The following is a 16,122-nucleotide window of genomic DNA, read 5'->3' as shown; positions in this document are numbered from 1 at the left end:
TTCTCAGAATGTAGCGTATGCTTAAATCAAAGACCTTTAGATGGGCTAAGACCCTGATAAAAAATAACATACAGGATCAAAAACAAAGGGAGTTCCTGGGAAACAGGAAGTTGTCCCACTTACCATCACTTCCAACAACTGAATCATAGTAAGGAATTTTGTGCTGCCTGTTTTGCAACTCTGGGCTTTGCAGTGTTGGAATTTCTGGTCTCCAAAGTCCACCCATTATTTCCAGAGGACACAGCAAGTACCACATTTAACCCAAAGCTGTGGAGGCCACTAGGACACTGTTGACTACTAGTACTCAGGAACCAGAAAGTCAACATACTGTGGTATCTGACCCTGATCAGCTGGGGAAGGTAGTGAGCACTTACCCAGTTAGGACAGGAAGAACACAGTGGCATCCAGGTGGTCTACTTGGCAACCTCCTGGTACTTCCTTGCCTCCTGACTCCATGCTATGTGACAGATACAGCAACCACTGTCAGAAGGGGGTATGGTATGATTGCCAAGGGCTCCAGGAATGAAGGTTTGGGTTGCACCACCAGGGAAGTCACCGATGCCTGCTGAGATGATAGCTAAGGGTGAGGGGAATTTAGAATGAATAATAAGTAAGGGAGAGGATGAGTACCAGTTGCAGACCTGAGACCAACTGCATCAGAGATGATCGTTTGTCCTACTCTCTTCCCTCTTCTAAATTTTCCTCAGAAAAAGAGACACAAGGAGGAGCTATCCCATGAACCTGCTTGGAGAAACAGATCTCTGTGGAGCAAGGGGTGGATTATTATTATTGAGTCAGGGTCTCACTCTGTCACCCAGGCTAGAGTGAAGTGCACAATCACAGCTCACTACAACCTCGACATCCTGGACTCTGGTGATTCTTCCGCCTCAGCCTTCCAAGTAGCTGGAACTACAAGCGAGCAACCCCATGCCCGGCTAAGTTTTTAATTTTTTTTGTAGAGATGGGCTTTCGTCACGTTGTCTAGACTGGTCCCAAAATTCTGGGCATAAGCGATCCTCCTACCTCGGCTTCCCAAAGAGCTGGGATTACAGGCATGAGCTACCGCACCCTGTCCAATGGGTGGATTATAATGGCCACGAGAAATGCAGAGTTAGATCTCCTGCTGTGCCTGGGCCACTCCCAATGACCAAGCACAGGGGCTGGGAGAGGGGGTTGCAACGCAGGCCCATTCCTGAGAGACATGGAACTCCTCTAACAGAGATTTTGGATCACAAACTCCCCATCAGTCTGGCTAAAACTTTATTAGAATGACACTGCAGACTGAGACCCTTCCTACTGAACCTTTCACTCCTGGGTCCCTGTCATAAGAATCAGACTTCTGCTCTCCTCCTTCACCCTTCATAGCGGTTTCCCCAATGCGATGCTGGCACAGAAAAATCTGTTTTGGTGTCTACTTCTCAGGGGACCTGAAACAATGTAAAAGCTAACTTTTATTGTTATCTTTTCTTTTTCCTTAAACACAAAGACCCTGGGGATGAGGGTGAGATATTTGGATCCAAAATTAGTCATATACTCCTGGCACTAGCCCACTAAATTCTCAAATTTCTAGAAGTCTTTTAGTAATCTCAACTACAAGTATGTGTAGAGACAAGGTTTGTGTGTATCCTTTGCCAAACCCTTCTACGTTTGTGACTTTCAGGGGAAGAATTTATTTTAGAAACTATTTTGGTCCTACAGATTTTTTTTTTTTTAAATCCTTTTCTTCCGCTCAAAAGGCAATACATATCCATTTAAAAACTAACAGTGTGACAAAGTAAAAAGTTACAAAAATAAGTTAGTAGGAATTCAGGACAAAGTCAAAGTTAAAGGTATCTAAATTAAATAATTGTTCAAATTCAGCAATAAAAGAGGAATGAATTATTGATACACTCAGTAACATGGATAAACCTCAAAAACATACATGAGAGAACTCAGGCACATGTTTTCTGTATGACTCCATTTGTATAAAATTCTAGAAAAGGCAAATCTCATCACAGTAAGCCCTTCAGTGATTATCTGGAGCTTGGGGAACTGGCTGCAAAAGGGCACAAAGCAAATTAGGGGGTCACAGAAATACTCTTTATTTTGATTGAGGTGGTTATGTATGTGTGCATACCTTTTCAAAATTCTTTTAACCATACACTTAAAATGGGAACATTTTTTATATATAAATTATGCCCTGGTAAAGCTGATTTAAACACACATATGCAGTTTTCAACTTCGGAAGAAATGGGTCACAATATCCTCCTTCCCCCAGGCCACCGTCTTTCTTGCAGTTCCTGTCTGATGGTATTCTCTTCTGGGAGTCAAGCTTCCCTCCAATCTGTTCTTCCCTCTGTGGCCAGAGTGATGTTTCTAAAAAAAAAATATGACTGTGTCTCTTCCAATAACCTCTCTTCTTCACATGCATCAATGAGGGTTGAATCAGAAACAGAACCACTAAGAAAGATCTAGATAATAGACGCTTATTATAGGGATTTGACCTTGCACACTGTGAGAACTGGTTAAACATTCTCTGTAGTGCTGTTATGTTCACCTGGGGTATCTTCTGATGACAGAGTTGGAAGTCCACAGGGCAGGCAGCTGGGAAGGGAAGATGGATGAAAAGTTCCAGTAACAAGCTGGAACCCACTAAATTAGAATGAACTGAAACCTGTACGTTCTTATTGCCTGATTTTGGTGGTACGGGGCAGAAGTTGGGGCCCCTTGTTACCACGGAGGTAAGCACACCCCTATCCAGGATTCAGGGAAACTGACAGAGGATCCAGAGGAAGGTGCAGCAGTTGCAGGCTCAGCCACTGCCCCACACAAGATGAGCCAGCAGACATGCGACAGGTATGAGCTACCAAACTGCTACTTCATTTCCATCCTCCAAATCTCCCACAAGTCTCCTATGGCCCACCCTAACCAAGAACATACAGTAAAGGGTATGCTGGGAAATGTAGCTCAGCCTAGACAGAATGACACATGACAAAACCATTAACACAATCCCAAACTAAATGGTTGCCCGTTGCCCTTACTGCCTTAACAAAACTTATGAGGTTCTGGTGACCAGACTTCCACCAGGTATTCTGGCATTATCTCCTAAAATTCCTCTATCCCTTTTTAGGGGACATGTATTCATGTTTAGTACAAAGGTTCTAAATTCTAGACCTTCCTGAATTGAATTCCCCCTAGCTGGAACACCCTTTCTTCTTTCTCCTCCCCCTCAACCTGGCTGAGACCTATTCACCCTTATGGCCTCAGCATCCTTTAGAAAACCTTCCTGACATATTCTTTTTATCACTGGTGACCAATACAAAGCCAGGTCTATGCTAACACCCAACAGATGTCAGTTGAACAAATAAACGTATAGTCATAGGAATTAACTGATTATAGCTATGTGAACATATGGATGGAGTTTTAGGTATACAGGGGATGAAGTGTTACAGTCAAGGTCAGTAGACAGATGATATATCCAGTATATTAAAGTGTAGGAAACTCTACTCACTTCTGCAGAAATACACACATCCCATTTATCTCCTTAATCGCTGTTCCCTTGATATATAAACCCCCATTACAACATAAACTCCCTAAGTCTGTCACCAGAAAGCAGAACCTGAGCAAAGGTGGTTTGTTTGGAAGGCAACTCCTGGGAACAGGATTAAAAATTTGGAAGAGGGGACAGGGAAGAGAGGGGGAAAAAGTCAGTAAAGAGTGTTACTGAGCTAAAGCTGTGAGCAACTGAAGCACCATCTCATCAGGGACCCACTGCGACATGTGCAGAACCTTAGATATCCCTCTGAAAGGAGACGAAGGTACTTACTTACCAAGTGCCACCCCTCATCATTTGAGCGATGCCTCTGGGAACTCATGTCCTCCCTCCCAACATTTTCTGCCTGCTGAGATAAACAAGATCCTGTGGCTTTAGCACAAGGCACAGGCAGAAAAGTAGAAGGACCACCAAGACTCATGGTGGGATATTGGAAGAACACAGGAAACTACCAAAGCTTCCATGGAGTTAGAGGAAGGCTGAGGGGACATAGCCTGAGCCACCAGCAATTTCTGCTCCACTTCCCAAAGACTTTGATCTCCATTAATCAGTAGGTACAAGCAAAAATATGAAAATAAGAAATGCCAAACCAATGTCACTTTCTTCTTTCAGAGAACTGATGGCTCAGGAGGTTAGGGAAATTTCATTAATCTACCGAATTATAGTAAAGAGGGCTAGACAGGTAAGAGATAAATAAAATGCTACTGGACGACAGCTACACTCAGAGAATGCTGACCAACGATGCAACTGTCCAGGTGTATTGTATTCCTTCCCATCTAGTGTATGCGAATGGTAACCCTGGAATTGTACAGGCCGCAACCCTGCCTAGCCCAGAGTGGAGCTACTCACCGAATATGAAGGGGACAGGAGCAGGTGAGATGTCACAGAAAGCCGTTTGATCTGGAGTATTAGGAAAATACAGATCAGTGGCTCTCATGTCGGCGGTTATTTTGTCCCCCAGAAAACATCTGGCAATGTCTCGGGATATCTTTGGTTGTCACAACTGGGGAAGGGAATGCTACTGGAACATAGCAGGAAGAAACCTGGGTGCTGCTGAACATCTTTCCATGTACTGTACACCCTCTTTTTCCCAAAAAAGAATTATCCTATCCAAGATATCAAGTGTCAAGGATGAGAAATGCCAAACCAATGTCACTTTCTTCTTTCTAGGTATTAATATATAAAAATACACATATGTATTATTTCTTCACTTGTAACAGTTTTAAACCATCATCATTTAATTACAAATGATTTGTCCTACATGCCAGCAATACAAAGTGTTGCATTAGTACCACCAAAACCAAAGGAATTGGTGAGTCCAATACATCTTTTCTCAGTTTTCCATTCCTGTGCCTTGAGTGGAACATAATTGAGATCAAATTCTGGTTCTGTACGATCCAGGTTTAAAGTAGGTGGTAGCTTTCGATGATAACAAGCTAGTGTGGTAAAAGCTGCCTCGACCGCCCCTGCAGCCCCCAGCAGATGTCCCGTGGCCCCCTTCGTTGAGGAGACTGCAAGGGCATACGCGTGGTCTTTGAAGAGACGTTTGATGGCTTTGTTTTCAGCAGCATCTCCCAATGGCGTGGAAGTAGCATGTGCGTTGATATAGGATATCTCCTCAGGTGGCACACCTGCGTCTTTTACAGCAGCTGCCATACATCTAAGAAAACAAGAAGTTTAATTTATCAGGACTAAGTTTAACTTTAACAGGAGAGTATTCCTATGGCTTATGTGAAAGAAATGGAGGTATCCGGGAACACCGGATAGAAAGCTTCCTTGCTCTAGTAACAGAATCCCATCTTGGATTATCATCATGTGAATATAATGCTATCTGCATGGGAAAGATGAGTCACACTTAGTACCTGGGACTGATTCATCACCATGTGTTAAACACAAAGCCTAGGGATTGTATAATCTCTAATAAAATATAACTCCATTTATGTGAATTGGCATTTTTCTTTGGGGGAAAAAACCATGTTGAATCAAGACTAGAATAATTTTTCTTCTAAGGATTTTTTAATGAGCATGTTTTAATTTTTTCTTTCACAATTAAATATAATATTCCATATTTCCCAATAATCTACTATTTCAGTGTTTTAAATAACCTTTCAAAATTCTCTTCACTTAGGATATAAGAATTATAAATAAATAAAGAATTACAAAGCCAAGTCAAAAAACAAAGGCTGGGATCACACCTGTAATCCCAGCACTTTGTGAAGCTGGAGGTGGGGGTAACGTGACAACAACTGCTTTAGCCCAAGAGTTCAAGACCAGTCTAGGTAACAAAGACAGACTTCATCTCTACAAAAAATTAGCCAGGAGTGGTAGCACATGCCTGTAGTCCCCACTCCTCAGGAAAAAGGTCACCTGAGCCCAGGAGTTCAAGGATGCAGCGAGCTTGATCATGCCACCGCACTCTAGCCTGGGTGACAGAGTGAGGCTGACTCAAAAAAAAAAAAAAAATCGAAAAGTAAAACATTTCCCTGGAAGAACCTTTGAAAATCTTTTAGATGTCAACAACTTCCTTTTAGCTTCTGATATAGAGGCAGATAGACAGACAGATGCACAGACACAGTATAGATATAGATATCTCTTAATGGGCAGCCAGCTCACAGTATAATTTGAAGTGTGCTGAAAGGTTTCTCCTAAACATAACCATGTATTCATCTAGCTGGTTTCTATGCTTGACTTTTTTTAAAAGTCAAAGCAAATACTCACTAAAGTCAAAGCAAATACTCACTAAAACCCAAAAATATAATTTAGATGTCAGTAAACTATGGCCCTGGCTAGATGCTTGCCTGTGAAAATAGTTCCTTGGCACACATTCATGCCCATTCGTTTATGTAGTCTCTACGGTTGCTTTCACACTATAATGGCAGGGTTGAGCAGTTGCAACAGACTCCATGACCCACAAAGCCAGAAATGTTTACTATTTGTCCCTTTACAGAAAAAGTTTGCTAACTCTCGGCTAATTTAACAGAGTAAAGCATAATATGATTTGCTAACACATTAACACGGTACCAGAATTTTCTTTTAATGTTCTACTTATCTCTTCCACAACAAATTAACTTGCTTTTCAAAATATCGTCCTTAGACCAGCACCATCACATCACCCAGGAGCTTGTTAAAAATACAGAATCTCCAAGCCGGGCTCGGTGGCTCAGCCTGTAATGCCATGCCTTGGGAGACCGAGGTGAGTGGATTGCCTGAGCCCGCGGGTTTGAGACCCACCTGGGCAACTCGGTGAGACCTCATCTCTACAATAAATCAAAAAATTAGCCGGGCGTGGTGGCGCACACCTGTAATTCCAACTACTTGGAAGGCTGAGGCGGAAGGATCACCGGAGCCCAGCAGATCGAGGCTGCGGTGGCTGGGAATGTGCCACTGCACTCCCGTCTGGGCGACAGAGTGAGCCTCCGACTCAAAAGAAAAAAAATACAGAATCTCAAGCCCCACCCTAGACCTAGAATCAGAATCAATATTTTAATAAGATCCCTGGGTGACTAAAGACTGAGAAGTGCTGATCTGAAAACACCAGGATCCTTCTGAAACGGAGCAGAAACTAGACGTTTTGCACTAAACCTTATTTCGTTTTCCATTTTACACTAAACAATAGAGATACTGCATACCAAGGCCAGATGTTATGGTTTTCTCTAATTTGGAACTCCAACAAAGTATCTTATTTGAAGAAATATTTTGAAAGAGACAACCGTCTTTACCTTAAGGCACCTTCTCCTTCAGGATCGGGGGCAGTTATGTGACCAGCATCACCAGAGAGTCCATAGCCCAAAACTTCTGCATAGATCCGGACACCTCGGTGAACTGCATGTTCATGTTCTTCCAGCACCAGCACAGCTGCACCTTCTCCCATTACAAAACCATCTCTCTTGGGATGGAACGGTCGACATGCTGACTTAGGATCCGAGTTTGTGCTCAGAGCCCGGGCTCTGGAAAACCCAGCAAGAGATAAAGGGCTAATGCAAGAATCTGTACCTCCAGCCACCATCACATCAGCATCACCACGGGCTATAAACCTGAAAGAGTCTCCCACAGCGTGAGCCCCTGTGGTACAGGCTGTGGATACGGCATGATTGGGGCCCTTGAGTCTATACCGAATGCTGACCTGGCCTGCGGCCATGTTAACCAGAATCTTAGGGACAAAGAATGGGCTAACTCTGTTGTAACCTTTTGTCTGAAACACCAAAGCAGTTTCAGAAACAACTTCAAGAGGAATCATTCCCATGCCAATTGCAACACCAGTAGCCACTTGGTCAGCTTCTGACTGAGGATGCCAGCCAGAATCTTTCATGGCTAATTCTGCAGCCCCAATGGCCATGACGGTGGGAGAAGACATGGACTTGAGATCTGATGTGGACACAAAGTTTTGTTCATTGAACTGACCTTCATCACAACCTCTTGGCACAAAAGCAGCCACACTGCAAGGGATACTCTTATACTCTTCGCCAACCAGTGAGACAACTCCACTCTCTCCTCCAATAAGACGATCCCAAACCAGGTGAGTGCCAACACCAAGGGGAGTCACCAAGCCAATGCCGGTGATGACAACCCGCCGAGGCAATCTAGATGTTGGCACGGTTCCAAAAAACTTCCTTTGACTTCTTGTGAACTGCTGGCACAGTCTTGAACATGGATGAGGGCTTGTGATTTTCAGGAAATTTTGTAAGCGGTTTGACCACATGATTGTGATTCGGACGATCAGACACACATTCCTGTAACAGACCACAGCACACCTAGGAGGTATTCACTGTTCAAACAGCTTAAGGGCCTAAGAAACAATCTCCAAAGGGTTCCTTTGGGTGCCTGACACGGGGTAAATAACGTCACACCATGTTTACTCACACGGTACCCTCAAACCACCTGTTTAAACTGAATTCCTTTCTTAAGACTGTCAATACTCTCGGACACTCGATGAGAAAGAAACGAGCTGATGATGCATTCGATGCACCAAAGCAAAACTGATCGATGAAAAATATAAGGCACCCCCCTAGCTTGATAGAGACTGCGACACACTTTCTCGGGATTACCCAGGACTCGTTCTAAATGGCATTTCTGGTGTCAGTGGCACAGAAACCACATTTCAGGACCTTTTCTTTGAGGTGGGGTGGGCGGGTTTTCTCAGCCTTCCATACCTAGGGATATAACCAGTCTTCTCCAAAGGCCACCCAGGACCAAGAGACCCGGACTGGGTATCTTGAGAACTGGGTGGCCATCGGCTCCGTGACTACTCTTAGGCAGGGGACAGGGGTCGGGGGACAGGTCTTTCCACTCCTCTCAACTCCCCCCACCGGGACACGTGTGGAAGGAGAGCTTAGGACGGGTCGATCCCTTCGCCGGCACCACGAAGGCCAGGGCGGGGAGCAAAAGGGTGTGTGGCCATTCCCGGCACCGCCCCTCGAGCACCACCACACTCCCACGAAGAAAGCATGGCGGCCAGAGGAAAAGAAACGAGGCCCCCGGGTGCTCGGATTTCCCTCTGGAAATTTAATCCCGATTCGAGGCGGCGGTGAAGGGGCGAAGGAGGAGGGCAGCGAGCCGCGGATACCTGCTCCGTGGCAGGCGCCGGTCGCGCCGCCACTGTCCTTGGCGATGACGCTCGGGGTCGCGCGCGCGCGCGCGCACGCACGCGCACGCACGTTCGCACATGCGCGCTCGCACCCACGCAGAGCGTCGGAGCCGCCCAAGTCCCCTGTCCTTGCGCCGCGTCACCTTGACCGAGGTCAGCAGGGCGGGTCGTCGTCAGCCGGGGCTGAGACGCCCCCTCGGAACCTCAGGGACTCGCGGATGTTCGAGGACCTGCAAGTAACGCGACGAGATAGCATTTTCGCCACCGAAAAGGAGTTTTTTCTTGGGCAGGGATAAGGCCCATGTATTCGCGCGTTGGCAGAGAAGGGGCAGCATCGTATTCTACTGAATCCTGGGAAGGAATTAAGGGAATTACGGTAGCAAGAAATTAGGATAGGGAATTACGGTAGTCCCAGTTGTTACTGGACCTCCCAGAATTGTTTGTGATGGTGAGTCCAATAGAACCAACCAGAATGCCCAACATGAGGAAATGGGTTGTGTATCCTGGATGCATCCCAATGCCATGCAGCCATTTGACATCATTCTCTAAGGGGAATGTTTATAGATAATGAGACTATGTTAGTTACAAAACAGTATACATCCTTTTTTTTCCTTTTTTTCCAAAAAAGAAAAAAAAATTTTTTTTTGAGTCGGAGTCTCACTGCTGCCCAGGCTGGAGTGCAACGTGGCATGCTCACGGCCACCACAGCCTCGACCTGCTGGGCTCAGGCGATTCTGCCGCCTCAGCCTTCCAACTAGCTGGACCTACAGGCGTGTGCCACCATGCCTGGATAATTTTTTTGATTGATTGTAGAGATGAGGTCTCACCAAGTTGCCCAGGCTGGTCTCGAGCCCCTGGGACTCAGGTAGTCCTCTCGCCTCTGCCTCCCAAAGTGCTGGGATGACAGGTGTGAGCCACTGCGCCTGACTCCAAAATAACTTTTAAAAGTCTGCAAGAATGTACAGTGATTATAATGGTTCCCTCCTTATTTTTGAGTAGTCTTACTAACTTTCTACGATAGACAAATAATGCTTTTATAATAATATCAAAAGTTTTACTTATTCAGAGTTGTCGCCAGATCTGGGGCAGTGCTGAAAATATCACGCCAATGTCTAACAACAATGGAGACATTTATTTCTAAGTGTATGAAAAATTTATTAACTTTATTTGCTCAGAGCTGGCTGTGAATCTATAAAGGGAACATATAATATGAAAATATAAAAAAGCAAGAGGTCAGCATAGTGGTATTTATTGACCATCTGTTATTCACATGCTGTCCCAAGTGTGAGCTTTGTCCTTTTTTTTCCTTTAAAGGGACAACCATAGAATCTTCACCTTCTAGTCATAGTTATGTTTCTTTCTGGGCAATACTTCTAGAAGTCATTGTTTCCCAGTAGAGTGCTCTGCCTTTTCCCCTGCCACTGGAGAAGAATTTGAGTCAAGCTTAGCGTTTCCTGGTTAGTCTTGGATGTAAAGGAGTTTGGGAGTCCACCTTGTCCAAAATAATTGAGAGAAACCCAGTTTGATCTTGCATCATCCCTCATCTCAAGCCTATCCAGTCACCTCTTTGTCTAATCCTCATTCAGTGACAATAGAATTACTTTAAGAATTAAAACAAACACATGTAATTATAAAATAACTAAAATTTGATGAGAAGTACCTAAATTTACTCTATTTTCATTTTTGTACAGTACTTTAAAATAATAGTGTGGCCTGGGCACGGTGGCTTATGGCTATATTCCCAGCACTTTGGGATGCCAAGGTGAGAGGATTGTCTGAGCCCACAGGTTTGAGACAGCCTGGGCAACTTGGAGAGACTTCATCTCTATAATAAAAAATAAGCCGGGCATAGTGGCTCATGTCTGTAGTTCCACTACTTGGAAGGCTGAGGCGGAAGGATTACCTGAGCCCAGCAGGTTGAGGCTGTGGTGGCTGTGAGCGTGCCACTGCACTCCAGCCCAGAAGACAGAGTAAGAGACTCTAACTCAAAAAATAACAACAATAATAATAATGTGAAAGGATCTACAATATTTTCTTTGAAGCTAAACATATATGAAACATACAGTTTTAATTTGCTGTTGTATTTTTCTTTTCTTTTCTTTTCTTTTTTTTGAGTTGGAGTCTCACTCTGTCGCCCAGACTGGAGTGCAGTGGCCACTCCCGGCCACGCAGCCTCGACCCGCTGGGCTCCGGTGATCTTTCCAGCTCAGCCTTCAAGTAGCTGGAACTACAGGCACACGCTACCACGCCTGGCTAATTTTTTGATTTTTTGTACAGATGATGTCTCGCCAAGTTGTCCAGGTGGGTCTCAAACTCACAGGTTCAGGCAGTCCACTCACCTCAGCCTCCCAAAGGCGCGGGATTACAGGCTGACCCACCGAGCCCGGCTGTATTTTTCTTTTGTAATGTCATGAGCTCATTGGACAAGAAGTGACAAATAATTAAAATCTTGTTAAAAAGTAAAAAGACAAAAAGGAGAGAGACATTTTTATTTCTACCTCTTATCGCCCTTTCTTGGATCTGGAAAGGGGTGAGAAATCTTATGATATTTAATAGTTTTATATACTTAATACTATATTTCTTGCTATGATACCATGGTGTTTTCTTGCACCCAAATCTTCAAACAGTATCTGCGTATCATAGGCTCCTGTTAAGATTTATTAGGTTTACCTTAATTCTTAGTAATCCAATTCAAAACTGTCTTTCCAGCTTAGCTCTCATTCTCTATTAAATGAGATTTTCACCCACCAAACTGACCTTCTAACTATCTTTTGACCCAACTTTCCTTTTCTCATCTTTATACATTTGCTTATATTTTCAAAAAACATTCATTTTCCTCCTCCTATACTAGGAGCTAGAATACAAAAATGAATAGAGGTATGGTTCTTGCTTTCAAGAAGTTCATAATCTAGTAAAGGCAGATAGCCATGGAAACAAATATGTACAAACTGTTGACACAGGTGCTGTAATAGTATTGTGACACAGAAGGGACAATGAGGTCACTGCTACCTTTTAAAGTCAGAAAAGGCTACAAAGAAATGACCCTTGAGCTATATGCTGAAAATGAGGGAATGTTTTGGGAAAGGTCATCCTGGCAGGAGAAGTAAAACAAAGACCTGGAGGAATGAAGTGTCATGGTGTCTTCCACAAACTGCTAAGTATTTCAATATGGTCAATGTCAAATTTGAGGTGTGGGCCAATGCAGCAGTCAAAGCATGGGAGTAAGGCAGGAGCTACATTGCAGAAGCCTTGGGTGTCCCACTGAGGATTTAGGATTTGATCCTCTAGGTCAGAGATCACATGCTGGCAGCCCTGGTCTAATTTGGAGTGCAACATTCTCTTATTATATCTACATTCCTTTAGGAAAGACATGGTAAGCTCTCTCCCTCCCTTTACCAGAGTCTCCCTTACCCTTTTTGTCTTGAACAAAACCACTTCTATACATTTAAGTTCCTAGCCTGGCTCCCGGCCCATTTGACTTTAGAATGTGGGCAGGGAGAGTCATAGAAACTTTTTACCGAGAGAGTAACATGGTCAGATGTGTGCCTTAGAAAGATCACTAATGCGATAGTGTACACCATGGATTGGATGGATGTGGGAATGGAGACAGGAAAGAGAGTTAAAACTGGATGAAACATGATGAGGCCTTGGCAAGGAGGCAACGTGCCCATGTTGAGAAGAAATCGTTGCTAGGATATTGTCCCTGATTAAGTTGTTCTTTCACAGCTGGGAAGTCTTTCTCACCTTCTCACCGTCTCAATTTAGGGTTCTGTTCAAATTCTCCCTCCTCAATGAACCTAAAATACCATTGAAATTTTTTGTCCTCTAAATGAGTATTCTTCAAACTTTACATCAAAATTATCTAGAGGGCTTGATGCTACATGTGTTGCTGGGACCCACCTTTAAAGATGGGGCTTGAAAATCTGTCTTTCTGACAAGTTTCCTGGTGATGCTGATGTGGTTGGTTACTCCTCTAATTGCATTATGACTTTTATGAAAGCAGAGGCCATGCTTGTCTCCTTCACTGTGTCACAGTGCTTGGCACAGTTGTTGCTTCATAAACATTTGGTGAATGAATGAGTTATTGAATGAATGAGTCAATAGTTATCCTTACATTTGCCATATACATGCACTTTCTATGTATATCTTACCAAATGACTTTTGTTTTTCTCTTCACAATAACCTTTGTTTCATCAACTAAAAGGCTATCTACCTGTGTCTAAGTTACTATCATTAGTTTATCTTCCTTCCAGATTAAAAGTCTCTTATGCCATTTGTCTCATTTGCACAGAGCAGGAATTGTTGGTTAATCAATTAAGGCAATCAAGAATGAAGCACCATACCAATTCCTGAAGGCTCTACCCTATCCTTGCTAAGGAGTGAAATCTTTATTAACCTTTGTTTTTAATAACAAAACCAAACCTGGGGAAAATTTAGTGAACTATTTCTTTTTCTGTTTTACTTAAGAATAGTGCTATGACGTGTCAACTCTGAAGATGATGTTCTTAATAAAGGTAGAATCCTGAAAAAACAAAAAAAAAATCATTATATAAAAAAATCAAATAAAAGAAGTTCAAAGCTGATTTAATACTAGACCATCCTTTAGTTGTTTGAGACCATCATGGGTATAAAGAGATTAAGGGTAGCTTATCTTCAGCTTTTCTAAAAGAAACTGAGGAGTCAAAGTATCTTCAACTGGACTTCAGTGGAAGAAACAGGGAAAAGAGTGAGACAATTGAACAAGTCCCTTGTTATAATAAATTCCCTTAATTGCTTTATAAATGGTGGTATTCAAAAGAGATTGTAGCTACTCAAGAACCTTAGCAGAAGTGTTGGTAAGGAGTTATTTCGAAGGACTTAAATTTCAGGTGATATTGAGGAATGAAATGGCGATTTCTATGATTTTAAGGACTGTACATTAGCACAGTATTAATGCTGCGGCACTGGTTTTCACACTGTGGTTGCAAGTTCCTTCACAGAAGTACCCTATGGCCACCCTCTCTTTGAGGGAAAGGCTGAGCTCACAGCATTCTGACCCTCCTCTGCCACCTCAGCTTCAGTTCCAGAGCATTTTTACTATGGTGTTTTGTACAGAGTCTTCCTAAGATTTTCTTTGAAAAAAAAGCATTCTGTTGCTTTTAAAAAAAAATTGTAAATACTGTATAATATATATTCTCATATAATTCTTATAAGGATAAATAAATATCAGTGGAAAAAAGAAACCCCAGTTAAGGGGAATATGGTTTGTGGTAGACAAAGTTATAACCCTAGCCCTACTCCCCAGTTCCATCGTGCAGTTATGGAAGGTACCTGTCTGGCTAAGGAGCCTCATTCTTGCCCATAATATGGAAGAGAAAATTCTATATGTCATTTCTGGGCTCATGTCATTAAAAAGTAGGCGTGCCTTCCCCCCTGCCCTCCCAACCACTCACTAAATGCGGAAATCTCCGAGTTTCTATGGCAGGACTTAGCCAACTACAGGCTGCAGGCCAAATCCAGCAAGTTGACTGTTTTTGTAAATAAAATTTCACTAGAACATAGTCACACCCATTCATTTTAAAGTATTGTCTGTGGACTTACAACTGCAGAGGTGGAGTTAAATAGTTGACACAGACCCTGTGGCCCATAAAGCCTTACTATCTAGCCCTTTAGAAAAAATGTTTGTTGATCCCTTGTTTTAAGGGATGGAAGGAGACTGGGCCCACTGACTAATGACACCTGCATTATTAAACTGTTATATGAAGCCGGAAAAAATTACCCTTGAGTTAGGCCACTGAAAATTTTAGTTACAGAATCTAGCAACATACTATCTGTTGAACACACTCTTTTTGAAAGATGCTCCATAAACCTACTTGTTTATTAAGAACTTACATATCTCTGGCAGATGGATAGTAATTAAAGTGGATAGCATAGCTTGGGGTTTTGCTCAGAGATCCTGGAAGAAAATCTCAAGTCTTAAAGGCAAAGATGAATCACGAACTTTTAAAGAGGTTACTTAGGCAAATTACTTATTCTAAAAAATAAAGGTCAAGAAAAATAATTGTTGAGATCTAGAAAGCAATTTGTGCAAAGAAGGAAGCCATTGGTAAAGTATACCTTCAAGGCCATGGTGAGGCAGAGGCTGGATTAAAGTGGTTAGGGATGCATCGTCTAAGAGATATAAAAGACACTGATCACATGATCTACCCACAAAACAAGAATCACAGAATAATGCCTATGCAATATACCCATGTAACAAGCCTGCACATGTAGCCCCTGAATTCAAACTTGGAAAAAAAAAATAAGAAAAAAGAATACCTCATTATGGGGGATGAAAATTTTTATCATCTTCCCTCTTCCCCTTGCCATTCTATTCTGTTATTACTGTACATATATTTTATGCCGGTCACTACACAGTAAGCTGAGTCTGCAACCCATCAATATGTTGCAACCTGCGGTTTAAAAAATACATTTGTTCAGAAGATTCATACTATCCAAGCTAGGACTTAAGAGTGTTCAATCATTCACCTGATTCCGAAAACAATCCATATATTATAAACCCAGCAGAGCTCCAGCCACGCTTTTGTTTTTGAACGTTTGTTGCTCCTTCCTTCAGGGGTCCACATCTATCTAGAACGACCTGACAATCTGCGAAGAGAGAGGAAGAGAGGGATGAGATTGTCTGATTTGTGGGGAAGGGAGGGAGGTATAGGCGGGGTCTCCACTTAGTGGCTGCATCACCTGAGGCTGACCCTGGGGCGCGGAGGAATCCGGGTTTGGGCAAGACAAGAGCCAGCACCCCTCCCTCACCAGCCTTGAGGACCAGACACCCCAGCCCTCCTGGCTTAAGCCCCTCAGCCCGGCAGACCAAGCACCCTCCTCCTCCCAAAGGGCCCGCCCTTCTTGTTCAAGGCATCCCCCCCACCCGACCCCTCCCGACCAGGACACGGCCCCTCGCGGCCAAACCCCCCACGCGTACTTCCAGCCCCCGCCCCTCCCAATCCTCAGGACCCGCGACCTTTCCCAG

The 16,122-nt window shown here is 43.4% G+C and overlaps 1 protein-coding gene across 2 annotated transcripts; it reads right to left on the bottom strand.

The window, feature by feature from the left end:
• Window positions 1-4,684: 4,684 nt before the first annotated feature.
• OXSM (3-oxoacyl-ACP synthase, mitochondrial) lies at window positions 4,685-9,137 on the bottom strand. 2 transcript variants are annotated; one of them, XM_021712976.1, is made up of 3 exons: window positions 7,556-8,454; window positions 7,252-7,327; window positions 4,685-5,192 (listed from the first exon to the last, which is right to left on the bottom strand). In XM_021712976.1, the coding sequence occupies exons 1-3, from the start codon at window positions 8,229-8,231 to the stop codon at window positions 4,790-4,792; spliced, it is 1,155 nt and encodes a 384-aa protein (XP_021568651.1). In that variant the 5' UTR covers window positions 8,232-8,454; the 3' UTR covers window positions 4,685-4,789. The 2 variants fall into 2 exon arrangements, with proteins under 2 accessions (XP_021568651.1, XP_008057440.1); XM_008059249.2 differs by adding an exon at window positions 9,096-9,137 and having other exon boundaries at window positions 4,700-5,192; window positions 7,252-8,262.
• Between the last annotated feature and the right edge of the window lie 6,985 nt (window positions 9,138-16,122).

Source organism: Carlito syrichta, unplaced genomic scaffold, assembly GCF_000164805.1.
Source record: "Carlito syrichta isolate Samal-C Ts95f unplaced genomic scaffold, Tarsius_syrichta-2.0.1 Scaffold303979, whole genome shotgun sequence".
NCBI classification, from domain to species: domain Eukaryota; kingdom Metazoa; phylum Chordata; class Mammalia; order Primates; family Tarsiidae; genus Carlito; species Carlito syrichta.
Note: the sequence above shows the minus strand (reverse complement) of the source record. Positions and strands in the feature narration are given on the sequence as shown.